The 27,594-nt window shown below is 44.7% G+C and overlaps 8 protein-coding genes across 14 annotated transcripts in view; 5 read left to right on the top strand and 3 right to left on the bottom strand.

Annotated features, from left to right (window-relative positions):
- LOC110185122 (exocyst complex component 4) overlaps positions 1-2,291 on the bottom strand; it is a 27,569-nt gene extending 25,278 nt beyond the window's left edge. For both annotated transcript variants that reach the window (XM_086840832.1, XM_020953842.2), the window contains exon 1: positions 2,002-2,291. The gene's annotated coding sequence lies outside the window, so the exon portion shown is untranslated. The remainder of the gene's footprint in view (positions 1-2,001) is intronic.
- Positions 327-2,466, top strand: jagn (jagunal). The gene is made up of 3 exons (XM_020953960.2): positions 327-567; positions 893-1,265; positions 1,333-2,466. Exons 1-3 carry the CDS (start codon positions 479-481, stop codon positions 1,462-1,464), a joined length of 594 nt encoding a protein of 197 aa, XP_020809619.1. The 5' UTR covers positions 327-478; the 3' UTR covers positions 1,465-2,466.
- Positions 2,460-8,694, top strand: kat-60L1 (katanin p60 ATPase-containing subunit A-like 1). 5 transcript variants are annotated; one of them, XM_020953917.2, is made up of 5 exons: positions 2,460-3,214; positions 6,433-6,710; positions 6,764-7,401; positions 7,466-7,940; positions 8,007-8,694. In XM_020953917.2, the coding sequence occupies exons 1-5, from the start codon at positions 3,093-3,095 to the stop codon at positions 8,330-8,332; spliced, it is 1,839 nt and encodes a 612-aa protein (XP_020809576.2). In that variant the 5' UTR covers positions 2,460-3,092; the 3' UTR covers positions 8,333-8,694. The 5 variants fall into 5 exon arrangements, with proteins under 5 accessions (XP_020809576.2, XP_020809584.2, XP_020809567.2 ...); XM_020953925.2 differs by having other exon boundaries at positions 6,776-7,401; XM_020953908.2 differs by having other exon boundaries at positions 2,944-4,730; positions 6,776-7,401.
- Hat1 (histone acetyltransferase 1) lies at positions 8,567-10,546 on the bottom strand. Its single transcript, XM_020953936.2, has 3 exons — positions 9,971-10,546; positions 9,416-9,917; positions 8,567-9,351 (listed from the first exon to the last, which is right to left on the bottom strand). The coding sequence occupies exons 1-3, from the start codon at positions 10,035-10,037 to the stop codon at positions 8,703-8,705; spliced, it is 1,218 nt and encodes a 405-aa protein (XP_020809595.2). The 5' UTR covers positions 10,038-10,546; the 3' UTR covers positions 8,567-8,702.
- On the top strand, positions 10,336-12,711 carry Rpn5 (regulatory particle non-ATPase 5). The gene is made up of 4 exons (XM_020955694.2): positions 10,336-10,834; positions 10,905-11,959; positions 12,016-12,172; positions 12,231-12,711. Exons 2-4 carry the CDS (start codon positions 10,911-10,913, stop codon positions 12,531-12,533), a joined length of 1,509 nt encoding a protein of 502 aa, XP_020811353.1. The 5' UTR covers positions 10,336-10,834; positions 10,905-10,910; the 3' UTR covers positions 12,534-12,711.
- Positions 12,712-12,859: 148 nt separating this feature from the next.
- PSMG1 (Proteasome assembly chaperone 1) lies at positions 12,860-15,707 on the bottom strand. Its single transcript, XM_020955718.2, has 3 exons — positions 15,179-15,707; positions 14,702-15,129; positions 12,860-14,643 (listed from the first exon to the last, which is right to left on the bottom strand). Exons 1-3 carry the CDS (start codon positions 15,277-15,279, stop codon positions 14,465-14,467), a joined length of 708 nt encoding a protein of 235 aa, XP_020811377.2. The 5' UTR covers positions 15,280-15,707; the 3' UTR covers positions 12,860-14,464.
- Hpf1 (Histone PARylation factor 1) lies at positions 13,057-14,454 on the top strand. Its single transcript, XM_020955706.2, has one exon. The coding sequence runs from the start codon at positions 13,057-13,059 to the stop codon at positions 14,383-14,385; it is 1,329 nt and encodes a 442-aa protein (XP_020811365.2). The 3' UTR covers positions 14,386-14,454.
- Positions 15,668-20,035, top strand: LOC110186491 (uncharacterized). Of its 2 annotated transcripts, XM_086840835.1 has the most exons (6): positions 15,673-16,036; positions 16,144-16,290; positions 16,375-16,840; positions 16,909-17,056; positions 17,164-17,548; positions 17,622-18,861. In XM_086840835.1, the coding sequence occupies exons 1-6, from the start codon at positions 15,878-15,880 to the stop codon at positions 17,976-17,978; spliced, it is 1,662 nt and encodes a 553-aa protein (XP_086696961.1). In that variant the 5' UTR covers positions 15,673-15,877; the 3' UTR covers positions 17,979-18,861. The 2 variants fall into 2 exon arrangements, with proteins under 2 accessions (XP_020811341.2, XP_086696961.1); XM_020955682.2 differs by having other exon boundaries at positions 15,668-16,036; positions 17,164-20,035.
- Positions 20,036-27,594: the final 7,559 nt, after the last annotated feature.

Below are 27,594 nucleotides of genomic sequence, written 5' to 3' on the forward strand. Positions count from 1 at the left end.
CATTTAATAAAATACAATTTTCAGATTTAATACAAACATTTAGATTAATTCTTAATAAGTCAAAATGTTCAATTTTACCGCCCAAAAGAAAATTATTGCATTTAGGGGCGCCACCTGGTAAGGCAGTATTCAAAGCAAATGTGGCACCGTCACAGCGTTAGATTCGATATATTCGACCACCAATAAATTTAAAATTTTAATACAATGAAATATGAAGAAAATTTAAAATAGAGACCTAGAGAATCTTGAGATTCTGGAAATTGGTCTATATATTTTTATTTCCCTTTCGTAACGCTTAAAAAAACAATCGATGTTGCCGGGCTTAGCCATCGATAAGTCGATGTTTTGACAGCTGTAAGGGCCAACAATCGATAGTACCCCATCGATGTTTTGACAGCTCTAGTTTGCACTTTTTTTGTGCATTTTTTATAAAAAATAAGCAACGACGTGTGGCAACGAATAACGAAACATCAACGAAATGGCAACGCGCGGCGGTCCAATGGTGACGGGCACCGACGGCAACGACTTCGAGTTCAGGCAGCGCGTGGCTGGCACATATCAAATTAGGTTATTATTGGGGCGAACACACTCCGAACTTTCCTCCGCAGCTGTCTCCCACACAGCCGAAATTATCTAATTACTTGAGTGCCTGCGGCAGTAGCTCAATAGTTGGCACGTCCGCTAAGCGGCCTTCTGGCAGGAGGAGCCTCCCTTTCCGCCTGGAGGTCCGGCGAGACGGAGACTCCGTCATCACTCACTTGCAGCTGGGCAAACTGCCAGCTAGGCAGGTGGCAAGCTAACTACCTGGCGCCTCAGTAATGGGCTTTGTTTGGGAGCACAGACAGCGGAGGCTTTTCCCTTGATGAAATACTAAGATGCTTATGTCTTGCAGCCTGCTGAACAAATCACGATTGAAGTACTGCATTTTCTTTCACGCCCTGCTCTTCTTCGTGATGCTGGCCAAGCTCACATCGGACATTCTGGACCGGCTGGACATCTTTGTGCTGGAAATCGAGGAGCTGGAGGTGCCGCCGCCTCTGTGGTGGGAGTACGTGTGGGCCGCCTCGTTGCTCACCTCGTTCCTCGGCCTGTCGGCCGCCCGCGGCAACAAAGTGCGCGAAATGCAAAAGTACATGATCGCCATCCTGGTCTTTGCCGTTCTGCCGCTTTTCTACTGCTTCGCCTACTACTTTTCGGACGTTTGGGAGTTCGCCACGCTGGACAAGTCCGTTGAGCTGGACGAGACGGACATTTTCGTTTGGCGCGTACGTAGCGATTATATTACAAAATTAATTAGCCTCTTAATCTCTTCAAATTTATTCTCCATCACAGGGATACCCGTACGGAGTGTTTTGGTATGCATTCTGCTTCGTTGGGTTCCAGGTGCACGGATTCACGCTGTATTTCGCATACAATCTGGTCAAGGCCTGGAAGGCCAGAACTGCCACGCGCAAGTTCCAGTAAAGCCGGAACCGAGAGGAGCCGAGCTAAGTCTAAATACTCGCCAAACTAGCAAACGTCAGAGAGCAGGGAGCAGGCAGTAGCTAAAGAGCTGTAGGGCTAGATGTAAATAATTTGGAAAAACTTGAAACTAACTCGAAACACTAGTGCACAAAAGCGTAATGAAACTATGGTAAATTTAAAGTTATGCAGCTGTTAAGGTATCGCACATTTTAGTCATACAGGAAGGGAGAACACACTTAAACGAAGCGTCAGCGTTAAAGTTATTGTTAGTTGAAAGTTAAACCGTTCAAAATGATTAAATAGACTCTTATCCATATACACCTATATACATAATACATATGTACACACACACGCAGCCTTGAGAGGTCAACTAAAGACAGGAATGCAACTGAAGCCACCAAATTTCCCCGAGTCGGAAGCAAAACCAAAAACCACAACCTAGAAATCCACTTCATTTTTGCTTACTTACATTTCGACGTGCCTCGTGTTTGTTAAAAACGTTTTATATATACATTTACAAATGGAATATATACATACATCTATCTATGTTTATGTCCGCGGATGAGTACTTCCTCGCTTAGGTTTTAATTAGTTCTCTTTTCTACATATTTCAAAATCGTTTCATTTTTTTTAATTATCTTCTCGTATAAATTTTGAATTTGTTTTGAAACTATTAGCACAGTTCCAACATACTGTGCGTAGGCTTTCGAATGTTCGAGAAACTGCCCCAAACTATTTACAACTTTCTATCACTGTTTACACACATAATGATAAAGGAAAATTCAAATGCAATTTGAGTGTTAAAGCAAAGTTTATACAATTTCTGATCGTCAATAATATATATTGTGTAATGACAAGTAAGTCGCAAAACTAAACAGAGAATTGAATTTTAATGTAATAATGTTTTTTTAATCGTAATTTATTATTCGACTTTTTAAGTAGTTTTTTAAAAATCGATCAATAAAAATGCATATATATTTGTTCTTCTGAGTGGGTTAAAAAGCGTGTATTACATGGGTTTTTTCAGAGTGGAAAGAAAAGGAAACTAGATGGCTAACTAACTAATTTGTAAAATAATTATTTATATATCTTATTTATAAACCGATCGATACGAAAGGATGTGTGGAAATATTTAAAAATTTTCAAAAATAGCCAGGTCCCTAAGCTTTCCTTTTAAGGAAAATCACCACCATAGGCCGACCATCCCTGCGCCCAGCTGGCCCACTTGGCTTCGTTGCAAGGCTCAACGGCTGATGGCCATAACAATCGGGCCTCTTTAGTGACCATTTGTGCATCGGACCGAGCGGTGGAGCAACAGCACCAGCCTGGACGTCCTTGCTGCAGTCGAAAATTGCGCAATTGTTTACAATTAGTGAAAGAGAGGACAGCTTGAAGAGCGGAAAGCTGCGGAAAAGAGTAAAAGCTTTTTCGCAGCATCCTTCCCTCTTTTACACGCTCTCTATCTCTCCTTGAATCTCCATTTTGACGTTGCCTGTTTGAAGAACAGATGCGAAATTTTTCCAACACACACTTTTTTGGACTACAGTAAACAACAAAAATCACAAAAATAAAAACAATTGTTTTTCAAAATTCGAAATTATTAAAGAACTCTACAGTGGAGGAACAGGATGCGTGGCGAAGAAACGACATACAGGCGCACGACGCGCGAGAAGATTGTGCTGCGGGGGAACACAACCATACGCACCGTGGACTCCACTTCCACATACCTGCCCGTGATGAGTCCTGCGGGGTGAGTTACACTAAGGGATGGCCAGGGACGAGAGCAGCAAGGGGTGTAGCAATTAGAGGCATAAGGCGTGCCGGGCCACTTGAGCGTTCCATGACTGTTGGCGTTGCGGCGAAATCGATTTTTATCTCAGGATGTGCAGCTGATTTTCAGATACAGACGTATCTATTATAGACGACCTTCGGTTGTGGCTTTCCTCTGGCTTTTTGACTTTGCTCTTGGCGTTGACAAATCTCTCCAAGGACCCGGACTGCGCTGCTCTCCAAAGTATGCTATGCTTAATAGCCTCCGCGATTGCAGGCCAACTCGAGAGCCGGCTTTCTTGGCCGCATGCAAGCTCGCCATTAAATTACATAGCCGGCAAATTATTAAGAACCGAGTGCCACTCGAGAGGGTAAATACACGGTCCTGCATAAGTGTGTGTTCCGCCTTGTTTTACCCAGAAATCGATGGAATCTTCGGCTAGGTGCTAGCGTGCATTGACCACAGGTCCAGGTACGGTTGGCCAGGCTTGTTGGGAAAGAAGTCTATGCTTTAAACGAAGCCCGAATATCCTTTCCCGCTGAAGGAATTCAATTGGAATTAGAACTTTGTGGAGAATAACAACCTTAAATTATGAATTACAAATGGGTTGAAATACTATTTCGAATAATAGATTTAATGATTAGCGAATAGAAATTTATAACAGAAAAACCTAAAGAATTGTCTCAAAATATTAGACTAATGCATCCATTGACCCACGTACAAATCAAACTAACCTTAAGAGCTGCTGCCTCTTAGTTATGGTACCCTCTCCTTGGGAATAACCATGATTGAAACCGCCCCCAAGCAGCGCCCAGGCGAAACTTCCTTTAACCTCAATTCGCATTCACACGGACGACGCACACAAGTCGACTGGGAAAACTACCCGGCTAAGAATGTATGGGCAGAGTGAACTGGTCAGCTTTGTTGTGGACGCAAAGCGTCGTTGTCGTTGTCGCCGTCGTCCAGTCAAGCGGTCAGTTGGTCTACAACCCTTGAGTCGTCAGGTGGACGGTCCTCTCGGGTCGCCTTTACGAGCCTCTACTGGAGGCCAGCAATCGTAGTGTCCGGGCGGGGACTGTCAGGGAGCCAAGTTTCCGCTCCCCAAACGAATCGCGTGTGTTTTTTAAATTTTAAGTGAAGTGTTGTGTGTCTGTCTCATCGTTATCTGTCTGTAGCCCCACGGCTTGATGATGTTTAACACCAGTGCCCAAAATTGGTTTGGCATGGGTCAGACATCGGTGGCTCCGGCCGGCGGTGTTTCCCAGTTGCTCAACAACAATAACTCGGGTGTGTACCAGCCCCATCAGACGGCACCGCATCCCTTTATGCGGCAGCGATCGCTGACCAGCTCCAATCCCGCCCTGGAGCGCTCCAATGCAATAGCCCCAAGGCCCCAGTCGCCTCCGAATGTTCAGGTGAAATATGAGGTGGCGGTACCCTTTGTTTCCACATACCGACACACCCCATATCACTCGCTGTGGGATCTGCACCAGTGGTAAGAACTACTGTGGATTTCATTGATTTAAATTATGTTTTTAAAGTTATAATCCAACACAGCAGTATCTAACATGAGTAGGAATGATGTAGATTATCTCTAATACTTTTTAACAAATAAATACATATATTAGCGTTCAGGTTGATAGATTATAGACCTCAGAACTACATGAGTTTTATGGATCCTTACGAACTTAATTCAAGGAATAATTGGGATTATATTCTTGATCTTATAATTGCTTTTTTTTAGAATTTCTTGACTTGACAAGTAACCCAGGAGCCTTCATAGGTCTGTGGGAACTGAAGAGGGCTTCCTGCTTTGCATAGAACACAAAGAGCTTCCGAGTAAAGTGACCCTCCATGACCCCATCCAGTTTTGTAGCTGGTGCTAGTTGGGACAAACGGATTTCTGCCAGTCATAATTGGTATTTGCTGTAATTTGCATAGGGCAAAATGTTTTTTGCTTTGCCAATGGCTTTATCGAGTGGAAATTAGCATAAACACCTCTTGGTGACACGGATTTTAAAGAAACCATCATAACTTAGAGTCCAAGGATAACGACCACTTCTCAACCTGGTTTTTTTCCACGCTTCTTCGGCCTTGTAACACTTTGGCAATCAATCAATGGCTCAATTAAAATGCATGTAATGCCTAGATTAGCTCCATCGATATTACAGAAATAAAATATATAGAACAGACCCTAGATGGCCTAGTTAGTCGCTTGGATAATCAGAGGCTCGTTGGCCGCTCCGCTCCCCTCAGGAATCAGAAAGCAGAAAACAGAAAACAGAGAAGAGAAATCGTGGGCGAGCACATAGGAAACATTAACCCAAATTCGAACGAGTACGGCGCACAATATAAATACAAAGCGGATGTGGCAGGAGTCAGGCAATATGGCCGGGAATTATGGCCTACTGCTGCTGCTGCTGCCAACTTAATTAGCCTGGCGTACAAAATATTGCGGCATACTTCTCAGATCGAGATTTACAATGTTTCGACCGGAAGGCCTGTAAAGGCTTTAATGTCGCCGGATGACGCATGCAAATGCCAAAATAAAGGAAAAGAAAAACAATTTGAACGCGAATACCGAAGTTAACAATTGTCGTCGCCGGCACGTCAATAACCTGGTCGAAGCCAGCCAGTTTATTGACCCCAACTACCTGCTAACTGAATAACCGGCCCCCTTGGGAGGCGCCACGAACTCTTTATTTCCCAGAAATTCCCGAGCATTGTCAGTGGGAATGGTAGGGGAACGGAAGGACCCCAGCTAGGGCTAGCTAATATTAGACGGCTAGACACACGGGGAATCCAACCCATACACATGTGAATACACCAGGACACGCAAAGTACTTGTCCGCGGCTGATAAAGCAAATGACCTTTGCGACATGGCCAAGTTGAATGGCAAGCGCCATGGAGCAGACAAAACAGTTATGGATAGTAAGCCAAAAGTTTAAAAAATGGGCCCTTAGCGACATTAATTACCATGAGTTATGTGGCTTTAAAGAGATATATCGCTTAACATTATAAAATGAGGGAGGAGGCTTGATCCATGGAGCTAGATTTAATTTTATATTTTATGTAGTTTAAGAGTAAGATGAACGTCCAATGATTGATGGATTTAATTAATTTTATATATATTCTATACATTATCCCATACCATTAATACCCTATACAATATCGTTTTATTCTTTGACCCTTTTAGCTCATCTACACCCCCCACAAGCCTGTCGCACATGGCCCGGATGATGGACTCCCTGATCCTGGACTCACTATCGCCATTTGCCTTCACCAAGATCACGACCACCAGTCGACCCTCTCGAAATGCCAATGGCATGAAGAAAACTTCCACTGATGGTGTCCTCTCATCACCTGCGGATCGTCAGAACCGACCGATTAACAATCTCGGGGCTAATGCTCCTGGAGGATTGGGCATTGGTGGAAGTGTACCACTGCGCAGCAAGCAGCGGCTGCCCACTCAAGGTTCGTGATCCCCGTCTGTTAGGGTATTTTATATAACTATTAATAAACTATAGTCTCCGCCGCAGAAGTGGCCCCCCAACCGCGTCCGAGCCAGACGGCCCAGATGCCATTCCCCTCTCAGCAGCAGGACAACCGATGGGTATCCTCCCTTAGGCGTCGCGATCCCGAGCTTCAGCCCACACTGCCCTCAATCAGTAGTAATGCGAACAGTAGCAGCCTTAGCCAGAGTCATCATGGCAGTGCCGGAAATGTGGGTCTAGCGGGCGGAGGAGGATCAACTCCAGCAACCAATGTGGGAGCCATGAGGCTGGGAAGGCCAGGAAGGGCATCCGCTTTGACAGCCGCCGTTAGGAAGAGTCGATCCGTGGAGAGATTGCGAGCAAGGAAACTGAGCACCAACACCCAGCTAACTCTTAAGCATAAGCCGGTTAAGAAGAACTCACTCGATGAGAACTCCAACTCGGATGATCAGGATGCTACCACATCCCTGGAGGACAACTCGCAAGCCCAGTCCCTGTCCACCACTCACAATACACCCAAGTGCTCGCCGAAGCCCAAAGTCAAGCACTTCTCGCCCCTTGGATACGAGGGTCACTTGGTGGACACCCTTGAGAAGGATATTCTACAGAGGCACCCATGTATCAAGTGGACGGATGTGGCTGGGCTCAACGAAGCCAAAACAATACTTCAGGTAAGCTTCGTAAGGATCACGATGAATCTCCGATGCTAATTTATTTCACTTTACACCCACACAGGAAGCAGTGGTGCTTCCGGTCATAATGCCGGAATTCTTTAAGGGAATCCGGAGGCCGTGGCGAGGAGTACTAATGGTAGGTCCACCGGGAACCGGAAAGACCATGCTGGCCAAGGCTGTGGCCACCGAGTGCGGCACTACCTTCTTCAACGTGTCGTCCTCGACACTGACATCCAAATACCGGGGCGAGAGCGAGAAGCTGGTGCGTCTGCTCTTCGAGATGGCTCGCTTCTATGCACCCAGCACGATCTTCATCGACGAGATCGATGCTTTGTGTGCCTCTAGGGGCAGCGATTCGGAGCACGAGGCCAGTCGGCGGTTTAAGGCTGAGCTTCTCATCCAGATGGACGGACTCAATGCAAGTATGCAGGAGGAGAAAGTGATCATGGTGCTGGCAGCCACCAATCATCCGTGGGATATTGACGAGGCGTTTCGGAGACGCTTTGAAAAGCGGATCTATATTCCGCTGCCGAACGGTGAGTACAGCTGGGAGTTAATATATAAAATATTCTTATATGGATTGATTATCTAATATTTCTCAGAGGACACTCGTTCGGCCCTGCTCAAGCTCTGCCTAAAGGATGTCTGCCTGTCCCCCAACTTGAACACCGGACTGATTGGCGACGAGCTCCAGGGATACTCCGGATCGGACATCAGCAACGTCTGCCGCGATGCCTCCATGATGGCCATGCGGCGCCTCATTTCGGGCCGCACTCCAGATCAAATTAAGCAGATCCGGCGAGAGGAGGTGGACTTACCCATCACGTTGCAGGACTTTCAGGACGCAAGGCAACGCACCAAGAAGTCTGTTTCCGCCGACGATGTGGCCCGCTTCGAGAAGTGGATGGAAGAGTACGGGTCCTGCTAGTTGTACGGGCTGCTGGCCCAGCACCCTCGATGATTGTATCCCTTGCGTACTTCCAAGCCTCAATTGCAATACTTTTCAATCTGTAAAAATCGTACTCGTTAGTTATAAAAAGTAAAGGTTTTTGTTTTATATACGCTTATTTGCTCAAGTGCCCCACGCCCAGCATTGCCCCTCTATATACGCGCACACGGTAATTTGAAATCTTACAAATACATGATATATACACCGGAGATATTTGTAATTTTTAATATTTATTCGAAAATCCTACTGTAGGCTTATAGCAAAATAATGTATTTTGTAATCAACATATTTAGAAAACGGAAAACGAAATAAATTACTCATCAACACCCCTTGCATCCGAAGACAGACCTTACAAGGCTCTTAATTTGGCAATGGCGTGCTGGTAGTCCTGCTCGACCACAGTGTACTCTTCCTGCAACTGATCCATGCGTTGCTTCACCGTAGGCAGGCGGGCCCTAATCATTTCGGTATCCATCTTAAGGCGTTCCATTTTCTGTAGATCCTTTAGCTGCTTGTAGTGGACGGCATTCAGCCGTTTTTTGACCTCCAGTCGGTAGGCCTTATACTCCTTTTCCTCATTGATATTGGTGTAGAACAGACGCAAAAGCTCGTACACTTTCCGCACCTGGCGGGGATTTAGCTTCAATGTTTCTCGGGCCTCACGCACCATCTCCTTATTAAATCCTTTGATAATTTCCGCGCGGGCAAAGGACTTGAGTTCCTTACATAGACGAGCGTCAACAAAGTTGCGCAACCGCTGGAAATCCTCAGACGGATCCTCTACTGTGATATCGATTACATTCTTCTGCGACTGGTAGAACTTGTAAATGCTCTCCACCATCTGGGTGGCGAGACCAAGCTTTTGGAAGGGTGGTAATATCAGCATCTGACTAATCCTGGGTCGCTTGTTTTCCGGATAGGCATAGTACTCATATACAGTGGTATACCCAGCGGTGGCGTATTGCCACTGACCATCGCTGTTCTTGTATTTTTCATAACTAAAATAAACAGTTTGGAAAGTTCCACTTCGTACCTAATTAATAGTAATAAAAGTAAGCTTACCACAAAAAGTAACACCACTGTGGGTCATCGGTGTCGATGTACGAGGCAGCGTCCACGAACCACAATATAAAGGTCTGCAGCCGTGCAAAGAACTTGAGGAATGACGAACTCTTGTAGTCGCACTGGTAGATCTCGAAGAGCCGTTCGGTTCCATCGTCGGACACCTGGGTATATTCCCCGATTTTCTCGCCAAAAGGCTGAAACTTGTCCGCCTTGTCCAGCGTCTTTAAAAACTCATCCAAGTTGATGAAGTAACATCCGTCGGGCAGGCTCTGTGCAATGGTGCTGACCACGTCGTCGGCCTTGATCTCGCCGCCAGAAATTTCGTTCACCCGGTTGCCGTACTCAATGCCCAGGTAAATGTGCAAAGGCCCAGCTGTGTACATCACACGTACATGCAAGTCCTGGTAGCCAAAAATCGTCTCGGACTCCCCGAAAATCTGGTGGGCCATGGCGGGGTGAAAAGTAAGGGCATCGTTGTTTATGTCGCCCTTCTCTCGAACTAAAAACAGACGCGTTGCAGGGCAGTTAAAAATCTGATTGCAGGCCACTTACTCAGCTTAAAATCCACAACTTCGAGTGCATCGAGCACCAAGTTCTGGTATTCCTGAATTTGGGCCATTTTGTTAGTCTCGTTTTGGCGCGCAAAATGTGCTTATTGTTGGAACGGCAGGGCAGTAAAAATGATTGACTTGTGTTAGTTGCTACCCTTACAATAAACTCTACACATTTATTGCTTTTATAAATTATTCAAGAGCACGTTTGGTACAACTTAAGTCGCCTCTTAAAGGTGTTTGGTAAATTTTACGCGGCTAAACAAAGACCGAAGCCGACAGTGTTGGACAACGTAAACAGTTGCCGCAGCTCAGTGCTGCAGAAGTTCGAATAGCAGATGTATATCGTATAAATGTATCGTATATACATTTTTCTTAAATATCGGGCCGATATTATTAGGAAAAATACAAAATAGTTCTATTTACTTTTTTAATTTCTTATTTTATCTATGTTTGACAACCCTATTTAGTAACCACTAAAAATTTGAAAATTAAGCTTGAATTTCATTTTTACGTGTTTTTAAAGCTTAAAATCCATTTTTAGGTGTTCTTAAATCTTGTTTGTTCCTAATGTGTCAATTTCATCGGTAGTTTCCTTTTCATTTGTATATTTTCATTTCAAAATCGACTCGTCTGACAGCCGCTTCCCAACACTAGAAAAGTCGCGCAGCCAACTTAACACAGCATTTGTAAGCAGAATTTGTGCAGAGACATTATAATTACAAAAACGCCGCTTTTTCACCAAGCAACGCAAAGCATAGCTCTCGGTGAACCTACCAGGTAGCCTACCAGTTGCAGTTACAATATTTTCCCCAGAGCAAACACTCTTGAGTAGATTCTGCGGCAGGACAAAAGCAATCGAGCGGTGAGTTCGGAAAACTGCCTAGTCATAGCGGTAAAAACACAAGTAACCCGCTTTATATTCTTGCCCGCAGAGCACAATGGATACGTATTTGTTCGATGGCGGTCGCATCACCAAGATGGAGGTGGACTACGAGCCTGCCTGTGACGAGAAGATCCCTCTGGCCAAGGAGCTGGCGAAAAAGAACCCTGATGCCTTCCACGAAGCCATCGAGATGATGCTGCAACTGGAGAAACAGACCCGTCTGGGCGCCGACATGGTCTCCTGTTCGCGCGTCCTTGTGGCCATCTGCCAGATCTGCTTCGATGCTGGCAACTGGAACGCTCTCAACGAGTATGTGTCCTTGTTGGTGCGTCGGCGCTCACAGCTGAAACAGGCTGTGGTGAAGATGATCCAGGAGTGCTACACCTACGTGGATAAGACCCCTGATAAGGAGACCAAGCTGAAGCTGATCGACACCCTGCGCTCTGTAACCGAGGGCAAGATCTACGTGGAGATTGAGCGCGCTCGACTCACAAAGATTCTCGCAGACATCAAGGAGGCCGATGGCGATATCGCCGCAGCGGCCACTGTCATGGAGGAGCTGCAGGTGGAGACATACGGCTCGATGGACAAGCGCGAAAAGGTTGAGCTCATTCTGGAACAAATGCGACTCTGCCTGCTGAAAGAGGACTACGTGTCCACGCAGATTATCGCCAAAAAGATCAGCATCAAGTTCTTTGACGATCCGGCTCAGCATGATCTCAAGCTGAAGTTCTACAACCTCATGATCCAGTTGAACAGGGATACGTCCTTCCTGAAGACTTCGCGGCACTACCAGGCCATTGCTGAGCCGCCCCGCAAGAAGACTGGCCTCACACCCGCTGACTCATCCACGTCCGCAGACGAGCCGAAGAAGAAAGACGATGAGAAAAAGAAAAAGGAGGAGGACGACAAGGACAAAAAGGCAGAGGTATCTGCGGAGCCTGAGCCGGAGATCGAGCTGACCGAGGCGCAAAAGAAGGAGCTGACGGAAAAACTGGTCTGTGCCGTACTCTACTGTGTTTTGGCTCCTTTCGACAACGAACAGAGCGATATGATGGCTCATCTTTCCAAAAACAAGAAGCTGGAAGATGTGCCGGCCTACAAGTATGTACTACAGATCTCTACAAAATTTTAGAACTGCAATGTCCTTTGATTTACAGAGAAATTCTGCGCTTGTTTATGTCTAAGGAGCTCATCAATTTCGACACATTCAATGGAGATTTTGGCCAGGTGCTGGCAGAGAATGAGATGTTCAAGGACAGCACCAAGCACGGCAAGAAGTGCATCACCGAGCTTAAGGACCGTCTGATAGAGCATGTAAGTCTACGGCTAAGGCCTTTCTATTTTAGTACTAATTTATGATTCGTCCTAACAGAACATTCGCATTATTGCTATGTACTACTCCCGGTTGCATTTATCGCGCATGAGCGAGTTGCTGAACCTGCCTGCGAACCGTTGCGAGGACTACCTGTCCAAGCTGGCCAACAGCGACACCATCCGCGTGAAGATCGACCGTCCAGCCGGCATTATTTACTTCACTCAGAAGAAGACCGCCTCCGACATCCTGAACAACTGGGCCACAGACGTGAACCAACTGATGTCCCTGGTGAATAAGACCTGTCATCTGATCAACAAGGAGGAATGCGTTTACTCGGTCATGTGCGCTGTCGAGGATTAGTCTTTGCAGCACATTGCTTGTTAGAATTCAGTGTGTTTTTCTTTCGGAAACTCCTGCCCATATACAATTGTAACTGTAGTAACCACCCAACCATCAGCATTTCGATTCTCTTCGTAAAGTTTGTATTCATTGAATGAACTACAATAATTAAAACAAACCCTTTAAATATCCATTCTAATTTGGCGCTAGATTTTTGGCAGTCACAGGGAAGGATTGTATATTGGCCTTTTTCAACACTAAAAAGTGGGTGGGTTGTGCGCGAATTTCTGAGTGACGTAGATTTTAATGGGGTTCGTTCAGAAAAATATTAAAAAAAACACAAATAATTTAGTTTACTTTGACGTACTTTTGGTATATTATATAATATTACTGGAAAGGTGACAAATATATTTTTTACTGTGCAAAAATATTACCTGTGTGACCCCCATAATCTCAATCTACGCCCCTGACAGCTTGCCATTCTGCCCAATTGTACCATACTGTAAACCATATCGTGAAATTGTTTATATTTTAAAATATCAGAATGCCCAAGGAGGATTGCAAATATTGGGACAAATGCTATCAGCGGAATCCAGCACACCTTTCTAAGTACAATCATCCAGACAAGAAAGAGGAAAAAGACAAAGAAGGTAAAGAAGATAAAAAAGTGGCGCCAAAACGGAGTGCATCCGCGCAGCCGGAGGAAAAAGCTATACCCAACGCAAGCAACTCCAGTACAGAGAAAGGTAATATGGAGGATCAGCAGGAGGAAGCCAGGGGCAGCTACGAAACGGAAACGGCGGAGCTGCAGAAGGAGGCCCTGAACAACATTTCCGGCAAAAACTACATGGAGATTCTGGAGAAGCGCATTCGGTTATCCGTGCAGCAGGAGTATGACAACCTCTGCCAGTCAAACGAGTTCATCAGGCACAAATTTCTGGTCGAAATGCCATCGGATTTCTACGAGTTCTGGAAATTTGTGGGAACGCTGAAAACCGATCCATCAAAACCCAAGACTGCCGGTCTAGAGCACCTCGAGAAAGTATTCCAACTGAAGTTGGTGGGACCGTTTGAGTTCCTTGCTGGCAAGTTCCACGGTGCCAAAATGGGGGAACCAGGTGACTACCTTCGGCACTGGCGCTTCTACTACGACCCGCCCGAGTTCCAGACTGTCTTTGTGCGCCGAGGAACTGGGATTCACTATGGCTATTGGCGCGACGTGCCGCAGGACAAGGAGAACCTCTTAATCGCTCGCAACGACTCGGCCAAAGGCTGCGAATTTGAGTTTGTTGCTGGAAACATATTCGATGCGTTCCTCTACTTTCTGGAGCACGATTTCATGGGCACACCATTCACCACCGGACAGTTGAGTGGGACCAAAAAGGCTGTGCCAAAATACTTAAGCGAAAATTCCCTGGAACTACCACAGCTGGGCCGTTTGCAGCGGGAACGCAACAAGCGGGTGGTGGCCAAGACTTTCCATCGTGCAGGAATCGTTGTTCCCTTCGATCGGAAGACGCAACTGGGCTACCGCCCACTCGCGGTTAGCGATAATGAGCTCAAGAAGATGCTGGCCCTATTGGAGCACAAGGATATCGATGGTCAAGCCGCCAAGCAGGCAGTTTTGGAGAAGCTGCAGCCGGTGGCCAACGCAGCCATCATTGCTGTCGATGAATCCGACTTTGGCAGCGCTCTGGAACTGGGCACCGACTTGTTCAGCAGCGGCCACAAGGAGCTACACATGTTGGCGTCGTCTCTGCTGGTTCCGGCCTATTCAATGTTATCCCGCCCGCAGTTTATCGCCATCGCCAAGGCGCACATGGAACAGCGTAGTCGGGAGGTGAACCTTTGCATGTTTGAAGTACTAAAGTAATTCGATTTTTTAAATTCCACAACCGCATCCTTTTTAAGAATGAATTAAAACTAGGAAACACCAGCCAAATGTTAATTTTTTACATGTACAAATAGGAGCTCTCCTTGCGCGGTGGAATATAGCTGTCGTTGCAGCTCACACCAACACTATTCAGCAGTTTCAGCACTGGTTGGGCAGCCGTCGAATCAAGCGGCAGCTTGTCAGTGTAGATAACATAGGACTTTACTGGCAACTCATCCTGATCCCGCCAACTGGCAACTATAATTAAGAAGAAGGTGAGATAAAAGGTACATATTTGGTTACCAGGACAACTTACTGCCTGCCGCCACTCCGGCAATGAAATTGGGAGCTTCCAGTTCAGTTATATCCTTTTGGTTGACTCCCACACCACGAACGATGGCTACATGATCTCTGTACAACTGGATTTCCTCGCTTTTGAACTCGACCTTTGGCTTCAGCGTGAGGGTGACAACGTTCTTTGCAAGCTTAGCGTACGGCAGTAGAAGCTCCGTGACTTCGCCACTGCTAGACAAGTCGTCCTCCAGTATGGCCAGCAGCTGTTTGGACGAAGCATTCCAGTGTAGGGACGAAGTCTTTACAGGGATGCTGCAGAGGCGCTTCGAGTCTTTTCCGAGCACAGTTGTGGCAAAGTGGGTGACATGAGGTCCTTCAATGACCACCAGAAGAGCGCTCTCCACCGGAGCTACATCTCCAGCGGATTCGTCTTCAAACTTTAGCTTCAGCCTTCGAATTTCACGGATTAATACAATGTAAACAATGCAAAGTCACTCACTTTTCAGCCGGTTTCATGTTCTCGAACTCATCCTCCTCGCAGTCATCCCAAAAGGCGCGAGACGACGGTATATTAAGTTCACCAAATCCTGGACAGCTCATTGTGTAGATTGTGAAGTTAATTTATGGACGAAACTAATTTGGCGAGCTTAATTCCGGTCACTATGTTTTGTTCAAGTCATCAGTGTGACCATGTGCTGAACGCCAAAATTTCAACCATGCAAGCTTAAGTTTTAACTTAAACCTGGTTACACTACTTACTTTCCTGACCAAATTAAAAAATTTATTTTAAAATTTAGTAAAAATGTAAACAAAAATATAAAATGCTGAGAGAGGGTAAAATTATTTTGATTAAAACCATTTTAAAAAGCAGGCAACGGTAGTTATTTATTTGAAGATGCGGGGCAGGTGTGAACACTTGAATCTCCGGCGATGATGATGGTCTACAAATTCTGATATACCGTAAATACCGAATGGTTGTTAAAATACCAATTCACTACAGAAGAACCTGCGCTCAAGTCACGGTAACACTGAAAACAAAAAATGCAAGATGCAGGCGTAAATTCGAATTGAAAAAAACACTCTGATCGCGATTAGGACATCGGTTAAAATCCTTTTTGGGACGAAAAGGACTCGACCCGCAGTGCGCGACAATTGTGCCCAAATTGGGGAAGCCACAGAGGGCGTAAAAACTAGCGCCATGAGGAAGCGCAGCAGCACTCGCTGCAATTCGGACAATTTTAAGGAGCAGCAGATGGATCACAATGGTGACGACATTAGCCTGTTGCAGCGCCCACTGCGCACCGCCCACACGGGATTCGAGGAAGCGCGCCGCGCCTACGAGGATGGCACCAGCGAGGTAGGTTTCCTCGAGTGGAGTACGTGACTCAGCTTAGGAGGGCAATGGCGGACTCTCCTTTGACCCACTCTGGTGATTCCCCGTATAATCCCTCCATTTCCCTGCAGGTGCGTCAGCTGTTGAGCCTGGAGTGCAGCCTGATCTACGAGTGCAAAGTCTGCCGGAACATGTTCCGCAGCCTGGCGAATTTCATCAGCCACAAGCGCGTCTTTTGCTGCGTCAGCGCTCGCTCCGCAAATGGCAATGGATACACAGTGAGTGGGCAGTAAAGACAATCTTATTATGTGATTAAAACGTGCAAGGGATACGAATATTCATCTTAAATACCCCTTCCGCAGGATCAGAACTCCACGATGATCATACAAACTGGCAGTGGGCCGTCGCCGCAGGACATCGAGCACATGCTGCGCAGCCGGAGCACGGGCTGTTCTCCAGTGCCACGCGAGGCGCGTCCCATTCGGGGTGGCGGCGGCATGCGAGACCTGAGCGGCGTCATCGAACGCCTGAGACGCGAGAAGGCCCCGGCTCAGGCGAGGAGAAGCTCGCCCACGGTTCTGCAACTGGAATCTGTGCCCACCTCCAGCCACGCCGTTTACCAGACCATTAAGGTCGATCAGGAGGACAGCATCCGGACGGAGTTGGACGAAGTGCATCGCATGCTCAATCCAGCCGAAACAGTTGTCGGCCCAGATGGCAAGGCTTTGACTACGATCAAGATGGAGCGTCAGGCCGGCAGTGATTCCGGCGAGAACGGCGATCAGTCCATCAGTGACGAAGCCGAGACGAGCATCTTCTGCGAGATTTGTACGGCAACACATACGAGTAGGCCTTGCAATCAATTAGTGACTTATTTTTCCCATTCTTGTCAATAGGCAACCTGACGTTTCAGACCCACAAAACGCTCGAGCTGCACATTCAGAAGCATCACTCATCGTCGTCGTTTGTATTCCAGTGCCCCGCCTGTTCGTTAACCTTTCTGCAAGCCGCTGCAGTTATTCGTCATCTATCTAAGGACCACAAGTACGTTGCGAACTTTTTAAGCTTATTATAAATAGTCCATTTGTTTTTAGAAACGACCTTATTATTTTAATTGTTTTGCTTTAATATAGAGTTTTCCATATTTTCAGGAAACCTACTCGTCGTATTCGCATGATGCGGAATACTATCTTGAAGCGTCGTGTCCAGCAGGGAGATGTTCAGAACAAGGGTCCATGCCGTGAGTTGAAGCGTTTGCAGCTCTCTGATGATGTGGTTGGTTACGTTCCAGAGCCATTGAATGCCAGCGGTGAGCAGCGCAAGATCATGTCCTTGTGCATCTACTGCGAGAAGTCCTTTGAAAGACGCGCAGCTTTATCCACCCATTTGTTGAACTGTCGTGCCAAACAGGAGGCGCTGGCCAAGCCTGCTCCTTCGGTCAAGAAGCTGAAGACGAAAAGCAACGATTCCAGCTTGGACGCAGCCGATGAAGATCCAGCTGCCTCCATGGACCTGCCGAAAAGTGAGCCTGCTGAAGTAAGTACTCTGCACGATATGTTTGCTGGTCTACCCGAGCCGAATGACTCGTTTGGTCCTGGCCTGCACACAGTCTCGTTGGATAAGCTTCAATTGGCCAATGAAAGTGATTCGGCCAGCGATGAGGCCTCAAACAGCGATGATGAGCACGAGCAGGAGCCTGAGCATGAACCTGGCGTTGCTCCGGATTCCATTGCCGATGCAGAAGATGCAAAGTGCAAGATCAAGAAGAAACGTAATGTCCCAGTGGAGAAGCAGCTGCGCTGCCGCTGCAAGATCTGTCACAAGCAGTTCAATGCCCTTGGAAACCTGCGTCGTCACATATCTATGTTCCACTACCGCGCCCGTCGATTCGGGTGCAATCTGTGCGATTATCGGGCCTTTCGGCGCTACGATATTGTCAACCATCTGGGTTTCACCCACAAGATAGAAGGAGATCGGGACCAGCTAACGGAGCAGTATGTGTCAACTCACGAATGCGAGTATTCTCGTGACGATGTGGATGGCGATATAATTCTGCTTGATAAGGAAGAGGAGGCATCTGCAGTGGAAGCGGACCAAAAACCTCCAATAAAGACCTACGAACGGCGCTTGAAGCGCGTCAAGGCTGAAATCGAATCTACGGGTGATGTGCGACCCATATCTCCGACAGCTGAAATAAAAGAAGAGCCCGGCCTGGAACCGCTGGAGCCCATTCCAACACCCGCGCCCAGCAAGAAGCGTCGCAAGTCCCGCACTCAAATCTCACCCGATTCTGGGGATCAGGAAAAGCGTCCGATCCGCAAGCGAGTCAAGGCGGTCAACAAGGACTTTGTTTACGATTTGGTTGCCTTCAAGCAGGATGCTTCTGGTCAACAGACACCCGCAGGCGTACCCGTGGAGTCCATGCGAGCTAAGCTGCGGCGCCAGCCTACGGGTAATTCTGATGAGAACAAGCCCAAGCAGTGGGCGGCATACATAACAGAGGCCAAGAAGCCTCTGATACTGGGAATCACGCGTCGCATAATGCTGGAATTGGTGGGCCAGGGTCGAGCCGTATCGGCCACATTGCCGGAATTGCCATCGGAACGGCCTCAGATACGGCCACGCCTTATTTCGCATACACGCAGCGACAGTGGTCAGCAACAGCAGAATCCGAATGTGGTGGAAACAGTGCCGACTCCCGCCCCAGAAACCGAGAGTTTCATAGAGAAGATAGCCAAGCGCACGGCAGCAGCTGGAAAGGATAATGCTACCATCAGTAACCTGTGGAACAAGGTCAATATTGCGATTGCCCAGCAGCAGCAACAGGAGCATGAACAGCAGTTGAAAAAGGAACGGGAGCGTGAGCAACAAGCGCTGGAGAAGAAGCCGGAGGAGGAGGAAGCACCACAAGTGGATCAACCAAAAAGCCCCCTGTCCGAGCCACACTCTCCGCCCCGCATATGCGACGCCTCCGCTTTGGAAACTCAGGAATGCCTTGGCGGTAAGAGCGGTATACCTGGAGCATCCACAATGTTCCCAGCGCTACCGAAGCCGCCATCCGTTCTGCAGGCAGCCGCCAATGGAACCATCCAGCTAACCCTAGACAGTCTTCTGCGCGCTGCGTTGCAAAACTAAACAACGGCGAAACTGAAGGTCAGTTAAGATTCCAATTGGGCTTTGGTTTTGGGAACCTGTAGCTGGTCGCTATTCCATTTACCGTTTTGAATGTAATTCACTAGTGTGTCCTTATTGTAAAACCAACTAAATAAGAAACCAAGCAGAATCAAACAAAGAATCCCTAGATGATAAATACGCTTTGAGTATTATGCGGTAAAAGAAAAAACAACCAAAACGAATTCAAAATCGTAGAATAATTTTCGGCTATTAGCAAATGTTTGTTGTTTGTGTGAATTGAAAAAAGTACAGATTTTTTAAAATGTTATAGTTAATACTATATATGTACCTAATTTTATATAACCCCACAGAAAGTAAGTCACACACAAAAGTGTAGAAGGTTGATGTGCAAATACACAGCAAATTGCTAGAACATAAATTGGATTTTATGTTTACGAGCTAAACGGTTTAGACTTTATAAAATTTCCAAAAAAAAATAGTATCATATTTTATTTTGTAATAAATTATTAGGAATTGTTTTATATTTAAAAAATTAATACATTTATCACGATGCTCTCCTAAGCAATTATCTTTGTAATATTTAGGAGCAAATTAATTAGGGAAAAAATAAAATAATCTCTTTAAAATGTATTAACAATATTATTTTTGGCAATCTGCTGTCTATATGCACATCTTGGAGCCATATACATGTTTATAAAATGTTAAATGGGCAAGTATTTTGCCAAAAAAAAGAGATCATCAAACACTAAAGGAGAATTTCACACGCAGACATTCAAAGAATCCCTGATCTACGCGAGTAGTTCAATGTATTTATATATCATTGTAATGTACAAGGTAGAGCCTTAAATCAAATCACCAAATGATAATAAATCCTACGATAATCACCAACCAAAATGTTTAAATTTAATGATATTGTGTGAAAAACACAGATTTTAAATTGGAAAAAAGAGCTTTGGAAATCCTATTTCATTATGAAATGATTTTAAATCAAGAGTAAGAGTAGGAAACTTAATTAAACTTAATCGATCTTATGACTATTCTTTAATTTACTATCTATTTTTACCTAATATACATTTGTAGTTCAGCCTAAATCTTAATTTTTGATAACCTCTCTGCTTATTTCCCATAATACTAGTTTTAACTAGGTTTAGGCTGGTTATACTTATTCGTTTGAGCTAAAATTGAGCATATTGGTTGTTAAAATCTATAGCTTCACCCAGAAATACTGTTTCCTATACAAAGTCCGTGAATTATTCATTCAACCTGATGTGCTATAAATGATGCCTTGAGCTTTAATAATGCACCGATTGGCAGCATTCAGGCCTAATGAAAACTAATCGAAGACTCCGAATGCCTCATCTGCCCCATCCGGCATTCAGTTTGTTTGCTTATGGCCAAAGTTGATGCTGCTGCAACATAAACATGTAAAGCAAACCAATCTGAACCGAACCGAAAGGGTACCCTTTGGCCAAGTTGGCCAAGTTGGGGTGAAATAGTAGTTGGCCTGGGCCTGTGACCATTGATTTATTGCCTGCCATTTTGGGTGAGCCGACCGAGTATAGGCCCTCTTTTTTAGAGATTTGCCGTGCTATCTACAGATAAGACCCAGATGACCCCCTTTGGGAGCCGGGCTAATTGGCGTTTTTCAATTGCCACAGAATGCTGAAAGTAAGCATGGAGTGGTGGATGAGCTCTCTTGCACTTTGTGTTTCTGCCGGCTGACGGCAGGCCCTTGGCTAATTTATTTCTTGAAGCATTTTGAAAAGTTTACGCCTCGCCAGCACATAGACCGCAAATTATTTAATTGCCATCTGGCCATGCCCCCTAAAAGGACGAATGCCTTTGCAGCGCTCAAGGACTTTGCCTCGATGCAATAATTTAAGTGCAAGCTAACCGCAACTTTCTGGCTCAAGCACGCACACAGACACAAAAAGGGGGGAATACCGAATGGCCGCCGGCAGGAAGAAGTCATATTAAAAATGAACAAAAGCAAAATGTAAAAAATAGACGGCAGACGAGGGAGTTGCATCCTGTCTGAGTTCGTATTCCTGCTCCAATGCCCCAAAGCTCAGTACTCAGTAAAAAGGACTCCATCTCTGCGGCTTTTGGCCTTGCCCAACCGAAATGCACTTTAATAATGAAAGTTGCGCCATTTTGAAGAACATTGAAAACATTTCGGAATGCAAACCTAATTTCGGTTTTAAAAAACGCAAGTACTCGTTCGCCGGCGCAAAGTATTTCAATTTAAAATTCGTAACGAGCTTGCGTGCCAGCAGCTGGTCATCATGGTCAGTTCTTGGACTCTTGTCCGGGTAACCAGCAACTAGGACTCCAGTTGGCGACCAGGTCGCATTTCAAATTAATGCAAAACCCAAAAGTGTGTGTCTCTGGCACAGTCCAAATTAAATGAAAAATGCCCCTCGGTGATAGGGATGCAACTATTATATTCCAAATTAGTTTATAAAAAAACTTAATCGAAACATTAATAATCTAATAAATGATTTATTGGTTGAAGTTAATGCATTGACTTGTTCAAAAGGGTCACTTTTTAGAGCTGGAACAACATCGGTACACATTTATTTTTGTCTATAAGAATCTAGAAAATTATTGTTTAACTTTATTTCTCATAGTTTGTATAGGAAAGAGTTTATATCTGTGCTCGGATTTGCCTCTGGTTTCTTAATTTAAATGCACACAGCCCCAAAATTCATTAATTTAATTAAATTATTCTGCAATACTAAGTGGCACACAACCATTATCCCAGGCATTTTCCTTTATTTCCTTGCCCCAATTCTGCAGCTCCATTGTCTTCTAAGCTCACCAGGATCCTTTGTCTGCCATTACTATAATTTCGTCTGCTCATCTCTAGCTGAATAATGGCCAGGAGTAGGTCACAGTCTCGGGGAGATTACCTGCTTAAGACTCACTGCGGTTGTGCGAGGAAAATTGTGCAACTGCTTTAAATTTTTAATGCGTGTGTGTGTGTGAGAGAGTACAGGTGCAACTGCAGGTTTTTGGGTTCCAGGATATCCCAGGCTAAATTAAGAAGGTGCCCGACGCTTTTGCAAAGCGTTTCATTGTGGCGCACATCTGTGCAGTTTTTGTGGCGGACAAATGGAAATTTCAAGCCTATTACATAAATGTTTAAATGGGCAAATGGCTTGGACGGCCGGAAAGTGTCTACTTGGCAAAGTCCTCCAAGTCCAAGTCCCAGACCCATACCAAACCCAATCGCATCCCTTCAGTTCACTGAACGCAGCTGTACACACATTTTCCTCCTGGGAGCAACCCAACATACTAACGGTGGCATTAAGGCCCTGGACGCTGGCCATCTCCAAAAAACCGAATGGGGCCAGTTGAAAAGTGCAATTGGCAAACAGTTGAAACAGAAAAGTTGCAAAGGGAACGAATGAGGAAAGGGCTGCCGCAGGAGGGAGATATGGCAAGAAAGGCAAAGCCATAGAAAAGACGACTCTGGTAATTTGTTCTGAGCGGCTTTTGTTTTGTGCGCCATTTTCGTTCCATTTTGGCCAACTTTTGAGGTGGCAGCAGGCGGCAGGCAGAAGGCAGAGCATCCTTGCCTCCTTTCTCGCTTCGTTGACAGCGGACGGACTTCTGATTGAGCGAGGATGTGTGCGAGGGCGCCAGCAAGTCGCAGCTCAACCTTTTCCCCCAGCTTTCGCTTTCCAATTGACCTTCTTTGACATTTTTCGCAATGCCCTAAAATTTATCACTTAATAAATTTCCCTTTTCCCTCCTGGCCTTAACTCCTTCCATCTATTCGCCCACGAATGGTAATTGGAACTGCTGAAATCGGAACTGAACAAATTGCGGGTTGGATAAATGATAGCCTTGGCAAAAAACAGTCTCTGGGGGACACTGATTATATTATCTCTAGAGGGTTTAAATTGTGGGTTTGAAAATTGAAATTTTATTTCAGGATTTGTGATATTTTTTTGTGTGGCGAATATATGGAATATAAGTTTTTTAAGCTCACACTATAAAATACAACAATGTTCTACTTAAAAAGTGGTCCAATGTAATACAAAAATGTATAGAAAAATATTTAACTTATATGAAAAAATATGTAAACTATTTTTCGACGCTTTTTTTCGCTGGCACTCATTACAAAATCTGTTGTTTATATGCAAAAGGTAAACACATAAAATAACGTCTGTAACGATCAGACAGAAATACCGAAATTTTAATCAAGTGTTAACTAAAAACAAATAAAAGTAAGATAGGAAGCTAATTTTGAGAAGCCAAAGTGTTTAAGCCCATGTAGTTACTCATAGGATCATGGGTTCGAATGTTAAATCGAACATAACTCGGCCAAAAATGCATTGATTTCAATTCGGAAAGCGTTGCTATGCTAGTTTTTATTAGCTTAATAAATCTGCATACTAAATTCGAAATGAGTAATTTGATCAATTTTTGACAATTTTAATTATGTAATCCCTTTCATTTTCTTGCGAAAATAAAAATTTGTTTGAAAAGTTTGTTTTTCTGCCGGAGATAGTTAGAAAGATTCGCTTATTGATGCTGATCAAGAATATATATGATTTATAGGGTCGGGAATGACTCCTTGACATCATTGATAGCTTCTAACTAATAATATGACCTGAATGGGCATAATGCTGTGATCAGAATATTTTTTAATTATAGGGTCGGAAATGACATCTCCATTGTTTTGCTCTAAAGGGTATGATTAGTTAATTGGAAAATTAAGTTATAGCTAACACAGCTGATTCCAGATCTAGGCCTGATTTCTTCTATCTATATATCCTTTAATATACATGATTTCATTGTCATGGCTTAGGCTTACCGCAGCAGAGGACAGTAGAAAAGTTATGCCTTAATTCCTATCAATGCATAAGTGTAATCTTGGTGACTTCAATCATCGATCATCATCATCATCAATCTGGTTATCCAGATTTATTCATTGGTCAGATGATACTTTTGGGGTCGATCACTATCACTTCCACTATCACTATAGATGTGAACACTAGGCTGGCCGCGAACATACTGAGTTCGGCGGGACGGCAGTACCTGTATTTATACTCGCCACGTCAAGAGAAAAGAGAAAGTGAGAGCGAGAGAGTAAGAGATATCTCTAGAGCCGCACTTACCATAAATACATGGGATATAGAGAGAGCGAGAGAGTCAGAGCGGGAGAGAGAGTCAGAGAAACAGAGAAATAAGCATTGCATTTTTATTTTCATTTAACGATCGTTCCTATGGCAACCATATGTATGATATACATAGTTGTCCGATTTTAATATAATTAATCTGATCAAGACAGATCTGAATGATCAGAAATTTGTATACGCTATATACTATAATATACTTCTGATTAAAACTACAATACCCTGCAAAGTATATGTATTAAGAAAATAAATAAATTACTTCAGGATAGTAAATAAATTCATTAGCAGAGAGAAATATATTTAATCCAGCGGTCATTGCCAGATAATAAAGTTTATTGAATTTCCGTATTATTCCTGATTTATATCCCAAATCGGAGCAGGCTTTATGAAGCATAAATTCGGCAAAGTGTTTAGCAATATCAATAAATTCGCTTGGATCTGCATAAGTGCAAAGCACTTTCCCACGACCTTGGATTTTTGTTAAATTGTATCAGTAAAATGTCATAAATGGGAATCAAAAGGGGCCGGGAAAATACGAGGCGCGTATCAAAGGCGTATTAACGTTTTTACGCACTCGCTTTTGCCCCGGTCCAAAAGTGACTTAAAAGCAACGGAAAGACAATCTCCTTGCTGGTGCTCCTCCGCTGATTCCGCTCGCAAATCCTTTATCCTTTCGTGCAGACATAAACGTTTCGGGGGCGAAATTTATGTAAAGACTTATGCATAAAATTGCGCATCATTGAAGTTGAAATGCTGGAGTCAGATTTGCGCCAGCGACATCATCAATACACATCGGTGGCCATTAAGTGCGGCAAGGGCGAAGCTCCTGGCGCTAAACGTTGCGCATACGCCATGTGTGACGCGGGGCAAGTTAAGCGCGGCTATTAAAACAAATTGAATAATATCGAGCTCGAACTTGAGCTCGTGGCAGCCGCTATCCGATATTTTATGCATTTGTTTGTGACTTTGAAGTGCTCGCCACGCGCCCTCAACACTTTTCCCATTTCGTTATTTTATTTCTCCCGCTCGTTTTATTTTTCCATATATACATATATATATTTTTTGTTCGTTCCTTGGCTTGGCCTTTATCAGCACACGCACAGACCTTGACTGGGAGAATTCGCCTAAATCTCGGCGATATATTTTACATCATTATAGCTGCTCCTCTTCCGGCCTCTTCCGCGTCTGTTGTTGGTCTTGTTTATGTTTTGTAGCTTCTCTCGCGATTTTATGACTTTAACAGGGAACTTCCCACTCCATGGCCCCCGGGCATTGAGGCTCCGCCAAAAGCTATTGAAACAGATTTCGCTGACTCTCACTTTCCACCTCCCCCCCCACTCAATGAAATTCATTTTTCGATATGTTATTCCTGTGCCGGCACGACTTCATGTGTGTGTGTGTGTGTGTGTGGCTTTGGTTTACCTGGATTCTCTGTAAGGGTCCCGCCCACCTTTTTGGGCGACACTTTTAGCATCATTATCTGCACGACATCGAAGGCTCAAGCTCAAGCACTTTGAGTTATGCGCCTGGCAGACGCTCAAAAAACATAAAAAACAAATAAATGGCAGGGAAAAACGAAATGTACCCAAAGATACACGGGCGTAGGCCTCGAGGGTAGGAGAAAAAAATCGGAGGCTGAGGAAAGATGCGATTAAAACCCACCCATGTAGGCATACATACGAGGCCAGACAGTCTTCAGAAAAATAAGGCATTTTATTACCAAATCTTTTAGTCAAAGATTTAGGAACTCCCTGTCCCTGCACCCCAGACTTGGCAAACTTGGAAATTTATTAGGTTTAAAGGTTTTTAATCATTTAAAATGTTTTTAGAAATTGTAAAGAACCAGATAGTAATTTTATGGTTTAATAAAACAACATTTAAAATAATGTGTTTAGAGGAATATTAAATAATTAAATGACGAGGTTTTATATCGAATACTGCTTAGTATTTGATTCCATTGGGAATCCTTTTATGCTTTTAACTTAAGATAACCTTTACTCATATTAACTAACCAAGCAAGTAATGCTTAATTTAATCAAGATAATACTTAATTTTCCAGAAAGTAATGTACTTATTTTATTGATAAATTCCGATAACTTTTCTCCCTCATTTAGTTACGAAAGAGTTTCCAGTTTGTGAGCTCAATCGTAAATTTTTTGTTGGCCCAATTTATAACTGTTTATTTCTCTGGGGTTTTTCGGGTGCTTCCGGTTTCCGGCTGTGAGCTGCTGTGTACATATGTGTGCCGGGCTCAAAGGCTTCTTTGTTTTCGGGGACACAAGTCAAATGCTCGCTCTTTGAGCTGGTTTTACGTTTGCGGTTAACAATCATCTCGTTGATGGGATTAATTTGCCTAAGTGCAGTCTGCGAGTTGCAATGCTGCCCGCCTGTCGATCGACAGAAGTTCACACATTTTCACCCTGGAGCCCAAAAACACCGAGGTCCCCGACACCGACACCTTGGACAGGCGCTGGCTGGGTTATTTTTATGGGCGATGGGCGATGGGAGATGTTATGGGGTTACCAGTTGGCACATAAACAGGCAGCAGCCACGTCCATCCATCCATCTATCAATTGGCGTGCGTGTGGTGCGGGTCGGGGGGTTGTGTGCTTAACACACCATTGAACTGTTACGCAACAGGAACCCACACACAGATACTACTGAGTCAGCTACAGATGGAGATACAGATACATACATATGTCCGGTGGTGGAGCCCTGCAGACAAATCCCATTTGATGTTCACTCAGCAGAAAGGCAACGCCAATGAAGCATGCAAAAGGTATTCCAGCTTTTTCCTTTGGCCGCTCCAGTCGTGGCCCCCGGATTGCTGAGATTTTGGCTTTGTAACTCAAAATCGGTCGGTACAAGGTACAAGGAGCGAATGTGCAAACATCGTGAAAAACGCTGCCACAACAACAACACAAGGAACAAGGACAGGGTACAAAAAAAAAAAAAAAACGAAATGGAAAAAGCCAAGCGAAAAAGAAAAATCCCAAGAAACAAAAGGCCAAAAGGCTGATAAAGACGCTTACAGGCCGCAACCGAGGCAAAAGGAAACTTTTCCTTTAGCCAGCTTGCCTCTTTTTTTTTCGCATTTTATTGAACTTTAATTCATTTTGCACTGGCCAGCAAAATGTGCAGAATAAATTGCTTTATTTAAGCGAAGAGCTCGGTGCAAATGTTGTCTCGGGATGCAGCTCCTCGCCATGTTCCTTTGTGTGTGTGGGGATCTCCCCTCATTGTCCACTGGGTCATAAAATGGCTTCCGGTTATACTTCAAGCGAGATTAACTTGTCGTTT

This window comes from Drosophila serrata, unplaced genomic scaffold, assembly GCF_035046125.1.
Source record: "Drosophila serrata isolate PLE 108 unplaced genomic scaffold, ASM3504612v1 contig_382, whole genome shotgun sequence".
Classification (NCBI taxonomy): domain Eukaryota; kingdom Metazoa; phylum Arthropoda; class Insecta; order Diptera; family Drosophilidae; genus Drosophila; species Drosophila serrata.